The 13,204-nt window shown below is 56.3% G+C and overlaps 1 protein-coding gene across 2 annotated transcripts in view; it reads left to right on the forward strand.

The window, feature by feature from the left end:
* Positions 1 to 13,204, forward strand: part of NCS1 (neuronal calcium sensor 1) — a 56,266-nt gene that overhangs the window by 11,709 nt on the left and 31,353 nt on the right. The window contains exon 1 of one of the 2 annotated variants that reach the window (XM_020874928.2): positions 12,212 to 12,317. The exons of the other annotated variant lie outside the window; for it this stretch is intronic. Coding sequence (XP_020730587.2) covers positions 12,236 to 12,317 — 82 coding nt within the window. The 5' untranslated portion in view covers positions 12,212 to 12,235. Of the gene's footprint in view, positions 1 to 12,211; positions 12,318 to 13,204 lie in introns of those variants that run through there. 2 annotated transcript variants of the gene reach the window in all.

The raw sequence follows: 13,204 nt of genomic DNA on the forward strand, positions 1-13,204 counted from the left end.
CTGGTCCTCGGACGGAGCCTGGAACACGTTTGTCAGAAGGAAGGAAACAAATCCATTGACGCACACGCTAATGGATGAAGGATGTTTTTTCTCATCCATCTTGGGTCTTTGGTGGCCTGGCCTCCTCCCACCTCCTGCCTGGGTGATGGGGGGCTTGTCACATCTGGGGGAGAGGGGTGGACCTCAGAAGGCAGGGACTGGGAGGCTGGGCCTCAGCAGGTCAGGCCTAGCGAGGACCCCAGCCCCTCTCTCCTGCTGGGGCTGGGGAGATGAGGAGGGGGTCCAGCCAATCAGCTCAGCCCCTCCTTTGAGGCCCCTCCTGCCCCTGTCTCTTTGTAGGAACCACAAGATTCCTGTTCAAAGGCAGGAGATGGGGCTATTTTTGGCACTGTGGGGGAAAAAAAGGAAAGCTTCCCTTCTGTTCAAAAATATATGGTGTGTGTGCTGGGCAGGCAAAGAGCTCGATGGAGCTCAAAGCCTCCGCTGGCAGGACGGGGGTCCTGCCCCGGGCCCCCGTGGCCCTGCCGCTCTCCATGTTTCGCTGGCCCACACGGCCACATTGGGCAGTTATTGTTTCCTTGCTAGGCCTGAGCGGAATGGGATCTTAATTAAAACCAACAGTAGTCATCAAAATAAAGGAGACGAGCCTGCCAGCTGCTCCCACCTTGATGCGTGTTTCCGCCGCCCTGGCTCCACAGAGGGGCCTGGGTGGTCATGAGAAGCATTTCTGGGCACATCTCTGGGAAGGAGGGCCAGCCCGCGGTGTGCGAACTGGTGAAGGCCCTGGGTGCCCTTGTGGGCAAGTCTGGCTGAGGGCATCCCTGGGCCACTATGCTACCCTTCACTCCCCAATCCAGACAGTCATGGGTGTGCCGAGAAACGGGGTAGATTGGGTGGATGGATTCTGGCCCTCCTGATATTCGGTTTGGCAGGGAAACAAGATAGAGTGTTGTGCAATGCAACGCGAGTCCACCGGGTCTGGGGTGCACCTGGGAGGGCTTCTTGGAGGAGGTGGTGTTTTAGGAGAGACGGTTATCACGTACGGATGTGAGAGTTGGACCATAGAGACTGAGCACCGAAGAATTGATGCGTTCGAACTGGGGTGCTGGAGAAGACACTTGAGAGTCCCTTGAACTGCAAGATCAAACCAGTCAATCCTATAGGAAATCAACCCTGAATATTCATTAAAAGGACAGATGCTGAAGCTCCAATACTTTGGCCACCTGATGCAAAGAGCTGACTCATTGGAAAAGACACTGATGCTGGGAAAGATTGAGGGCCAAGGAGAAGGGGCGACAGGATGAAACGGTTGGGTGGCATCACCAGCTCAATGGACGTGAATCTAAGCAAGCTCTGGGAGATGGTGAAGGACAGAGAAGCCTGGCGTGCTGCAGTCCATGGGGTCGCAAAGAGTCGGACACGACTGAGCGACTGAACAACAACGGTAGGGTTCCTAGATATGCTCAACAGTTATTCGTTGTTTATGTGAAATGTGAATTTTTATTTGCTCACTTTGGCAGCGCGACCTGGGGGAGATGTAGGAGCTGAGATGCCACGGGGAGATTTGGAGGGAGGGGTGGTTTATGGGAGATGCTGAGAGTGTTTCACAGAGAAGGAACAGTGCGTTCTGGGTCTGGAGGCATCAAGCTGTGGCAACTCTGAGGCCCTGGAAACCCGGAGGAGCAGGGGTGGGAGGGTAGAGGGGGTGCCCCAGAACTGGAGGCTGATCGGGGAAACCCTTAGTGGAGCAGCTGACCAGCAGGGCAGGGCTCCACCCAGAGGCCGTACTGGTGGGGCCAGCCTTGGGAAAGAGGTGAGGACACAGGGCACTGTGAGGGAGAAGGGGGCCCATCTTGGCCCGAGGAGGCACCAGCGGGAGGTCAGGGTCACGGTCCAGCCTCTAGTGGGTTTTGGCCAGGCTCGCGGGTGTGCGGGTGTGCGGGTGTGAATTTCTCTGAGTCCCAGAGCCAGAGTCCAGGACAATGAATGACCCGACTCAGCTCTTAAAGGGCCAGAGCTGGAGTCGGAACCCTCAGAGCTCCTGGGCTCCTGGGGCTCCCCCCTCACAGGCCCTGGGATGTGTGCCCTGGAACCCTTGGGGGCCCCTGTGATGAAGGCCAGCCCGGCGTGTCCCTCCCCTTCCCAGGACTAGGGACAAAGCAAGGAAGTGGAGGCTATGGGTCAGAGGAGGCAGAGACCATGTGCCCCAGGACAGGGTGGATAGGAGGAGGGCAACTATCCATGGCTTCTTGTCGCCCCCTCCCCTCCCAGATGCTCATGTATTGGCCCTGGTTGTCCTGCCCTGCCTTTTCGTGCCGTGACACCTTTATTAATAATAGTAGCGATTGCTAACATTTTGGAATCTTTGCTGTGCTCCATCTGCCTGGATCATAGGTTGCTTCTTCTTTTAAGTATTTACTTGGCTGCATTGAGTCTTAGTTGTGGCACATGGGATCTTCAATCTTTGCTGTGGCATGTGGGATCTAGTTCCCTGAGGACCGAACCTGGGCCCTCTGCATTGGGAGTGCAGAGTGTTCGCCACTGGAGCACCAGGGATGTCCCATGGCGCTTCTCCCCTGGCCCCTTCTGGTGGTCCCCAGATCTCACCGTGCTCTGAACTTTGGAAATCAGCAGCCCCAGTGCTGGCAAACCCCTTCTCTCTGCCCGCTGAGGTCTGATTGCCTTTATAGGTCAGTGTAAGCACCCCGTCCTCGGGGAGCACGCCCTGACCCCTGCTTGGGTCGGTTTCCTGCTTTACATGACAGATAATTAGACAGCCTTGTGGTCCCCTGCTGTGGGTCCGAATCTCCAGTTCCATCAGGGCCTTGAAGGGCAAGGACTGATGTCTAGGTCACTGTCGTGTTCCCTGGTCCATATGAGTGCTCAGAAATTAATTGCTGGATGAACAAAGGGGTGAAAAATCCTGTTTGTTCCTTCTAACTGTCCTGGAAGGAAGGTTTTGTCACCATCACCACCATCCCCATTTTACAGGTGAGGAGACTGAGGCTCAGAGAAGTGAACTCAGTTTCTTAAGGTTTCACAGGGGCTAAAGAATGAATTACTCAACTCAGAAATAGATCCTTCCTGTTGGCCAGGTGCCTCAGTCTCTCCTGCAGCCTCTGAGCTCAAACCCAGGTCTCCCGCATTGCAGGCAGATTCTTTACCAGCTGAGCTACAAGGGAAGGCCGTGACCTTGGCAGGTGCTTGGAAAATATTCGTGAAATTGGGCTGCACCAAATCCCTGAGCACTCCACTCCACTCTGAAATGTTTCAGAGGTTCTCCCCCAGGAGTCCTGAGAAAATCTCGAATGTCAGCCTTTCCCCAAGGTCTCAAAGGAAGCAGAAGGTGTGGTTCGCTTCCATCAGGACCTCCCGCTCTTCTGGAAGATTCAGAGTCTGTCGGTAGAGAGGGCTTGAACCAGGGAGTCGTTGGAGTCATACCTTGGTGTGTGTGTGTGTGTGTGTGTGTGACAGAGTGAGCGAACACACGTGTAGTCACCAAGGCCAGTCCATTTATTAGCCAGAAGTAACTGAGTTTCAGACAATAACGGTAGGTATGTCTACTTTCCAGCTTACCCACCTAAATCAAGCATAACACGTGTGTTCTACAAGAACGAATGCGCGCAGAGCACCTACTGTGTACTGGATGCTGTTCTATGGCTGTGATGTAGGCGGACTCAGATCCTGCCCACAGATTCAGCCACTGGGGAAGGACAAAATTGGAAGCTGCAGGCATTCCTTGTGCTGTTTCTCTGATGTCACTGTTGAGAACATTTTTGCCAGTTCCTTCTCGTCTCTTCGCTATGTATATAGCTATGGAAGGTTTTAGCACGCTCCGTTTTCAGATGAGGTTCAGAGAGGTTAACCGACTCATTCAAGGGTGCACAGCTGGGACGTGGGAGAGCCGGGATTTGAACCTGTGTCAGTGTGCCTTGGTCTGGTTCCCTCATCAAAGCAAGTCATTAATAGATCAGCAGATACTATGGACTTCTGCCTCCCAGCCCTGGTGGCCCTTTTATGGGGATTCAGAGAAGCCAGAGATCCAGGGGGACAGATGGTAAAGTGCAGGAATCAGGCAGAATGTTAAACAGGGTTATCCTCAGAACACATTTGTGTGATGTTTTAAACACCGCACTTCTGGACAAGCTCTGCCTTCACTCAGACCCTGGTTCTGGCTCCATCTCCACTGCAGGCTAACTTTGGTCCTTGGGCAAATGGCTTTACTCCTGGGGTCTCAGTTTCCTGATCTGTATAATGGGGATAATCAAAATCCTTGCCTCACAGCATCATCTGGGCACTGAATGAGCTTCAGGCATGAGACGTGCCTTGTCTAGGACACACACACAGCCATGCCTAATATATGGCAGCTCTTTCGTCTTGCTATTCCTGGAAGCCACGAGACAAATGACATCTTCCTGCAGTTTGACTTGAGAACATTTTGGGAACAGTTATTCAACTTACATAGAAATTAAAATCAATGCATTTTGAAACTTTAATTTTAAAGCAAAACAAACGTCTGTAAATGAGGAAACAGACTGCAAAATCTACAGAAAAATTTGAACTAAAACACGTGACTTGAACTACACCTTTTGTTCAGTGGTTTCCTGGACTCTGCCCCTCTCTCCGGGGATGGGGGGCCCTGGCCTTCTTCCCTCAGGGGTCTGGGGAGGGCACCTTTGGGGAGACCTTGGACTCCTCCTTCAGGGACAAAACACTTTCTCCTACCTGTGAGTGGGTCAGAGTGAGCATTCCTACTCCGTTTGTCAGGGGAGAAAATTGAACCTTGGCGTGGGAAGTGAATCACAAAGATTCAAGCTCTATTTGGGAAATCTGAAAGCCAGAAAGGTCACAGTGTCCAGGAGAAAGATGGGGTCCCGGGGGCCTTAGTCTCCGGGAGAGGTAGCACCAAGGGGCAGTTTGATGGACAGGAGCTGCTGCTCCCCAAGTCTCACGCACCCCAGTGCCTGGCCCCCTACAGGCGCTTGGCGAGGGCTTACTATGGCTGGGGGCACAGGGTGGGCAGCCCCCTTCTTGGGGATGACCATCTCCAGGCTAAAGCCTTCTTGACTTTGGGCTCTGGAGTCACGTGGACCTGACCGCCCACCTCCACTCCTCCGCTCCTGACCACGGACATGACCTGGGACGAGGGCCTTTGCCTCCTGTGCAGCCTTGGTTTCTTCACCAGTGAAGTGGGCTCTTGGGGACCCTTCACCTCTCAGCACAAGGGCTGGTGCAGCCCCAGAACTCAGCCAGTGGGGTGGTCTGGGGCTCAGGGGCCTCTGAACTGGGATCTGAGAGCCTGAGCAGCCTCTCAGGCCTGGGTTCCCTTGAAGGCCTCTCTGCTCTGCGTCCAGTCTTAGCCCGGGCCCCACCGCCTGGCTCCACTAGCCCCTTGTCCCATCCTGCCACGATGGCGGTGAGACCCCTGACATTTTCTGCCGATACCGTGGCTGTTGGCATGCAAGTCTACGGCTCTGCGTGGATCACTCATCACTTGCTGGGCTCAGCGCCTTCAACCGCTTCTTGTTGGTGCCGGCAGCAGCCCTGTGATGGAGGAGGAAACCACGGCTCAGAGAGGGGACTGCGCTGACCGTGGTCACACAGCGACCGCATAGGGGGTGGACCCGTCCCTGCAGTGGGAGAGAGCCCAGCTTCTTTGGGGCCGTGGTCAGGTCCTTCAGGCCTGAGTTCAGGGCATCGAGGAGCAGGTCTGGGAGCCCGGGGCCTGGCTGGGCCCCTCCCTGCCCGAACCCCCCCTCTGTGGTCAGGGAACCAACATCCACTCCGGGTTCCTGAAGTCAGGGGGCCCCGGCGCTCTCCCCAGACCCACAGTGCACTCTTCTGCAGACGAAGCAGCCCCAGGACTGCTCAGTCATCCTGCCACCCAGCGCCCTAATCCCTCTTAGTGTGGAGGATGGGGGCGCCGTGAGCGGGTAAGGAGCAGGGGCCAGGAGCGGTCAGAGCCGGGTCAGCTCATGGGTGACTGTTATAGTGGCTCCCTGCAAACCGCAGGAGCCTGGGGCTTTGTGAGGGTCTCCGGAGCCCCGCATGGAGAGCGGGGTACAGGGCTGGCCGCTGTAACAGTGGCTTAGGTTCTGGTCTTTATCTCTCCAGGGCTGGCAGTCGGCGAGCCTGTACAGAGGGTGCAGGGTGGCGAGGCAGGCGGGGCCCTGCGGGCAGCCGTGGCCCCTACTGGCCGGAGCTCAGCCAGCGAGGGTGGAAATAGCTAAGGGGGCTGGGCCACTGCCACCCCTGGGGGAGGCCTGAGCGGGCTGGGCTCTGGGAGACTGGCTTCTGGGTGAGGGTGAGGGGCTCCCAGAGTGCCCGGGAGGGCTGGGCGAGAGGCCAGGCCTCCTTCCTGATGAAACTCAGGCCGGCCCTGAAGCCCAGCTCCCCCCGCAGCTGGGCATTTATGGAAAACAGGCGCAGGGCGGGCTGGAGGGTGCCGGGTCCGCTGTGTGCCCAGCCCGGCGGAGGCACGGACCGACCTCATTGCGGGGCAGTGGCTGTGGGTGGCACACCTCACCTCTCCTCTAGCGACGGCTCTGCTGGAGGGTCCGTGTCGCGGACGAGCCTGCCTGCCGCCCCTGGCCGAGGTCACTGGGTCGTCTGCTCCAGGGCGGGTGCTCACCCTGCAGTCTCCTCTCGGCCCCCACCTGGTGTTCCCCCTTGGGGCCTCCGGCCTGGGGGCCTGTGAGCCTCCATGGTCATTGACTGGCTGCTCTTAGGTGACTTTGTGGGGGCGTGGAGGTCTCAGGGGCCCCCCGCCCTTACCCCCCAGAGGGGAAGCCACGTGGCCCCAGGTGGGGGGCAGCCAGGATTCGCCCACTCCTCCCTGGAGCACCCCTGTGTGTCCATGGAGTCTATGCGGGCTCACCCCAGGGGCTGTGTGTGACTCATGGGTCTGGGACAGCTCGATGGGGAGTGATCAGGGCTCCGGGAGCTTGTGGCTCTTGGGGGATCAGAGAGATCCCCGCTCACACAGCCCTCGGCGGCGGCCCCTACTGGTGGGAAACCTCTTTCTTGTCTTCCCATCCCCCTGGTGCGGCCCTTCACTCTTGGCACAGCAGGTGATGCTGCCATGAGCAGCAGGAGAGGCAGGGAAACTGAGGCCCAGACTCAGGAAGTGATAGGTCACGGAGGAAGGGAGCCACGGAGCCCTGAAATCCACAGCGTCCCAAGACCACCATGCTCCCTATGAGCAACTGCCCCCTGGGGGAGGGCGGGGGTCCCTGCCCCTGGGCTGGGGGGACCAGGCTGCTGCGGTGGAGGGGGATGCGTCCTGGCCCACTAGCTCGTTCCCTTCCTTCTCTGAAGAAGCTTTGCTGGGAGGGGAGGGATGTGACCAAATTAGGGCTGCTGGCCGCTGCCGAGTGGGGCCCAGATGGGAGGTGGGGGGATGGGAAGAGGTTGGCACAGCCCTGGGCTGGGGCTGGGGGGCTCCGGGCTGGCCCTGGCCGGTGGGGATGTTCTCGTGTTCTTCAGGGAGCCAGGATGGGTGGTACTGCCTGGTAAGGCAAGAAGGCGTGCTCACAGGTTGGGGACCCAGGAGGGGAAGTCTGGTCTGGGATGTGGGTACATTTGGGCCATGTGGTCCATGAGGGGTCCCTGGGCTGTCAAGAGGAGCTAGAAGTCTGGAGGGAGGGGTGCGGGGTACACGTGCTGTCTCCCCCCCAGCCAGAGAGACCATGAGGAGGGCTCTGGGTGGGGATTCAGAGAACCCCAATATTTGGAGGCCAAGCAAAGGAGAGCCCGGGGACCTGGTGGGGAGCTTTGGCGGCGGGTGAACTTCTGGAAGGAGCAGGATCTGTGATGTCAGAGAGTGGGATTCTGTGATGAGGGGTTGCGGGTGGCCAGGTCCAAACGGCCCCCACGTTCTCTTTTTGTGTGAATCAAACCGGAGGCCCCTTTGCTGACAGGCTTTCCTTCAGCGGCTGTGGGGGCGGGGGAGGCATTACCGGCATTCTTGCAGCCTTTGTCCCTGGAGATGGAAAGGGACCCCCTGCAGAACGGGCCTGGGGAGGCCGCCTGCTGTCAGCCCCTGCTGTCTGTTCCCACCGTGTTTGAGCTGAGCTTCCATCAGGAGAGAGGTATTTTGCTTTAGGGAAATAAAAACTCGACATTTATCCTGGGCTCCAGGGACCGGCTCTCAAGTTCTTTCCCGGCAGACAGAGCTGTGGGCAGGGGAGGAGGAGCAGAGAGCACCCGGGAATGGGGCTCTGGGCATGGGAGGGGAGCAGGGGGCCTGGGTGGACCCCCACCACAGCCAGGGGTGAAGACTGGGTCGGGGGGCAGGGGCTAGGCCCTGCTCTCCACGCTGAGCCCCCAGCAGGCCCGCTCTAGCTCCGCTGCCCCTGGTGCTCAGGGCAGGTCAGTGGGAGGGAGTCCAGTGGACACCCAGCTGTCCTCTAAGCTGGGAATTTTCTATCCAGCCCTCAAGAAAGCCTCCCGATGGCTCTGCCTCCTAGGTGTCTATACCCATCCTTCAGACGAGGACCCTGAGGCTCTGAGAGGATAAGTCGCTTGTTTTGGAGCAAGCCAGACTACCAGTGGTGGAGACAGGTTGCTGACCCAGAGCCTCTCCAAGTTTAGGCCGCGTGGTCTTAAATACTGGTCTCCCTAGTGAGCCTGGAGGCGGGAGCGAGCTGGAGAAAGGCAGCTTGTTTTTAAAACTGGCCGGAGCCAGTTGTAATGGGGAAGGTAAACACGTTGTGAGAATCATATTTTAGGACGTGTTCCCAGCCCAGCCAAGTGGTTTGGTGACGATGTGGGAATCAACAGGGTCTATTCTCTGCCTCCCACATTGGGACACTGGGGCTGGGCTTTGAGGGTGATGCTCGGAGAAGCGCTTGACCACTGGGGACTTAGCGTCCATCTGGGAAAATGAGGGGGGGGAAAGGGCTTCGAATGAGCCCTCGCTGGGTGCCAGACATCGCACTGAGCACTCTAACTTCACCCCCCTTCTCTCAGAGGGAGGTTGTTATTTGTCCCATCGGTGGCTCAGACTGCCACCTGCAACGCAGGAGACCCAGGTTCGATCCCGGGTCAGGAAGATCCCCGGAGAAGGGAATGGCTACTCACTCCTGTAATCTTGCTTGGAAAATTTCAAGGACAGAGGAGCCTGGCAGGCTATAGTCTATGGGGTTGCAAAGAGTCAGACACGAGTAAGCGACTAACACTTTTCACGTGCACAGATGAACAAACCAAGGCTCAGAGACGTGAGTTCATTCGTCCAAGGGCACACGGCCAGAGCCTTCTCTGTGGTCCGCCCTATTTTTCCAGTGTCCTGTAACCCCTTCTCCCTGGCTTGGCCCAGCGCCCTGTCTGACCCTCTGTTATATAGTTGATGGGAAGACAAGACTCCATTTAAACAGCGCTTCCCACTTATGAAGGGAGTTCCCAAAGAGGGGGCTTCCTAGAAAAGGGACATCCCAGCTGGGACTTGAAAAGTGTTGTACCGCAGTGACAGAGGTGAGGGCAAGGGTTCCCGGCAGAAGGAGCAGCCGGTACAAAGGCCTGGAGGTGGGGCCGATTAGAGACGCTTGAGGGCGTCACAGGACTGGTGTGGGCAAGGGACCGGGGGCTGGTCGCCCTGAAAGTGACCTTCATGCATCCTGGGCGCTGAGCCCTGAGCACGGACCTGCCCAGTCGGTGGTGGATGCATGTTAATTTCACACTTGAATGGAGACTCAGAGGGATGGGGGATGGGCCCAAGCAGGGAGCCTGAGCCTGGGAATGTCACTCTAGTGTCTGGGCAGAGGGCGAAGACAGAGGGACCCCATGACTGTCCCCTCGCCCCCTCCTCCCTCCTAGTGCCTGTGGTCCTTGGAGCTGCTGGGGGCATGTGACCCCAGACCCTCAGCTCTTCTGGTGCTGTGAGGGGGTGCACGCAGGCAGTGGGCTGATGAGGCCAAAGCTTCCCCCCAACTTTTAATCTTGAAAGCTCAAGAGCAGCTCTGGGGCCGTGAGCACCTGTGCGTCTGTTGTCTCGATGCGCCAGCTGTCAGCATTTTGCCACATTTGCTTCCTGTCTCTTTCTAAATATGTGTGTGTATATTTCTGAACCTCTCGAGGGAGGCTGCAGGCATCCTGATTGTCACCCCTAAATACTTCAGGGCACATCCCAAGGAAAGAGGACATGGTCCCACGTCACCTCCATGCCGTAGCTGCTCCTAACGAAATGAGCAGTGAGTCCATCTAGGCATCTGAGTGCCTGCCTGTGGGCAGCTTCCCCCACCATCCCCATCATATCTCTCACACCCATAGTTGTTGTGGTTCAGTTGCTCAGTCATGTCCGACTCTTTGTGACCCCATGGACTTCAAGGAGCATGCCAAGGCTCCTTGTCCTTCACTATCTCCTGGAGTTTGCTCAAACTCAGGTTCGTTGAGTCAGTGATGCCATCCAACCATCTCATCCTCTGATGCCCCCTCCTCCTCCTGCTCTCAGTCTTTCCCCGCATCAATGTCTTTTCCAGTGAGTCGACTCTTTGCATCAAGTGGCCAAAGCACTGGAGCTTCAACTTCAGCATCAGTCCTTCCAGTGAGTATTCAGGACTGATTTCCTTTAGAATTGACTGGTTTGATCTCCTTGCAGTCCAAGGGACTCTCAAGAGTCTTCTCCAACACCACAGTTGGAAAGCATCAATTCTTTGGTGCTTAGCCTTCTTTATGTCCCAACTCTCACATCCATACAAGACTACTGGAGAAACCACATCTTTGACTAGACGGACCTTTGTCAGCAAAGTGATGTCTCCACTTTTTAATATACTGTCTAGGTTTGTCATAGCTTTTCTTCCAAAGAGCAAGCATCTTTTAATTTCATGGCTGCAGTCACCGTATGCAGTGATTTTGGAGCCCAAGAAAAGAAAATCTGCAAGTTTCCACTTTTTCCCCATCTATTTGCCATGAAGTGATAGGACTGGATGCCATGATCTTCATTTTTTGAATGTTGTGTTTTAAGCCAGCTTTTCACTCTCCTCTTTCACCTTCATCAAGAGGCTCTTTAGTTCCTCTTTGCTTTCTGCCATAAGGGTGGTGTCATCTGCACCCGTAGTAGCTGGTCTTTAACTCCAGATTCAGGACCCAAGCCAGGCATTTCAAGTTGCATTTGATGGCCTTGTCTTGTTAGTCTTTTTTTTTAATCTGGAACAATGCCCTGCCTTGTTTTCTACCTTTTTGCACTGACATTTAAGTACCCTGGACAGTTGTCTGGTCGAATGTCCCACGTTCTGCATTTGCCTGGTTGTATCTTCATGATTAGGCTGGGAGCTGGAATTTGGAGGCAGGCCTGCCTGACCTGTGTGGAGTGGGGGCAGGTGGCCAAGCCCCTCCGAGACCTGCCTGCTGCTCGCTGCCCCTCCAACAGACCCCAGGGCTACAGGCAGTGAAGCAGTGGCAGCTGCCGGGCCTGGCCCGGGGCCGGAGGATACCTGTTTCCTGGTTAATTAGCTGCGTGAAGCAGGGCAGGGCCTGTCTCCCCCTTCCCAGCTCACAGCCCGCAGAGCTCGGCCACCTGCTGGCCACTCTGTGCTCTGTTGTGGGGGCCCTTGTAATGGGGAAGGGGCAGCCAACTGTGTCTGTGTCTTGAGGGCTTATTGGGTATGGGGCCTGGTGAAGGGCGTGGGGAGGAGGTGGAGGTTCAGAGGCCCTGGGGAGGGGGTGCTGCTGGGAGATGGGGCAGGGGGCATGGTCAGGAGAGCATCGGGACTTCTGAGCTGGGGGTTTCCAGGGAAGCCTCCTCCTCTGACCTGGAGGGGGCGGCCTCACGTAAGGTCAGCAGTGGACCAGCACCCCAGTGCTTGCTACCCTGCTCCTCTTGTTTGTATCATATGATGCCAAGGTCACACAAGGTCACACAGCTCATTGGATGACTTGAAGTCGGGGCGGGGGGTGGCTGTCCACTTGGGCATCCATCCTGGGCTCTGGAGGCACAGTCCTGGCCCCTGGCCCCACCCAGCCACCTCAGGTAACTCAGCCAAGTAAGCTGGCCTGCCTGAGCCTCAATCTCCTCATTGGGAAAACAGGAGCACACCTGTCTATGGGATTTTATGCCCGTGAAGAGCACCAAGCATTTTAGTCTTCACAACTAGCCCATTTGACAGATGAGGAAACTGAGGCTCAGAGGGGGGAAGTACTTCACCCGGGGACACACAGCTAGTAAGCTGCGGAGCTAGGTTTAAACTCGGGCTGTCCATTCTGGCTCCAGAGTATGAGACCCTAAGCTCCTGGCTACGCTATGATGGATCTCCTGTGTCTCCAGGTTGAATTCAAGGATCAGTCCCTCGGCTCCTGCTGCCCTTCTCTCCCAAGTATGGGTGGTAAGTGTAGGGCTGCCCAGGCTGTTAGACCAGGGAAGATTTCCCTCACCACCCTCCTGCCTGGTTCCCTTCCCACTCTCTTGTTCAGCCACCCAGTCCTGTCCGACCCTTTGCGACTCCATGCTGCAGCACTCCAGGCTTCCCTGTCCTTCACTGTCTCCCGGAGTGTGCTCAGCCTCATGTCCACGAGTTGATGATGTCATCCAACCGTCTCATCCTCTGTCGTCCCCTTCTCCTCCTGCCCTCAATCTTTCCCAGCATCATGGTCTTTCTTTTCTGAGTCGGCTCTTCGCATCAGGTGGCTAAAGTATCAGAGCTTCAGCTTCAGCATCAGTCCTTCCAATGAATATTCAAGGTTGATTTCCTTTAGGATTGACTGGTTCGATCTCCCTGCTGTCCGAGGGACTCTCTACCCTCTGCCAAAACGCTCTTGGAAAATTGCATTCTTTTACACCAGGGCTGGCTGTTCTTGGTAACCTACAACTCTCACTGTGGCCTTGCTGTTTCTCTCTGTTTAAATTTGAGTGTGATTGCTTTACAATGCTATGTTGGTTCCTGCTGTACAACATCAAGAATTAGCTTTTTGTGTCCATATATCCCCTCCTTGAAGCTCCCTCCGCCACCCCCATCCCATCCCTCTGGGTCATCACAGAGCCTTGAGCTGAGCTCCCTGTGTTATATATACAGCGGCTTCCTGCTAGCTGTCTGTTTTACACGTGGTCGTGTATATACATTAATGCTGCTCTCTCGGTTCATCCCTCGCTTTCCTTCACCCTCTGCATCCACAAGCGTGTTCTCTATTGTCTGTGTCTCTATTCCTGCCCTGTAAATAGGTTCACCAGTACCATTTCTCTAGATTCCACATGTGTGTCTTTTTTTTTTTTTTA

Source organism: Odocoileus virginianus, chromosome 2 (assembly GCF_023699985.2).
Source record: "Odocoileus virginianus isolate 20LAN1187 ecotype Illinois chromosome 2, Ovbor_1.2, whole genome shotgun sequence".
NCBI lineage: Eukaryota > Metazoa > Chordata > Mammalia > Artiodactyla > Cervidae > Odocoileus > Odocoileus virginianus.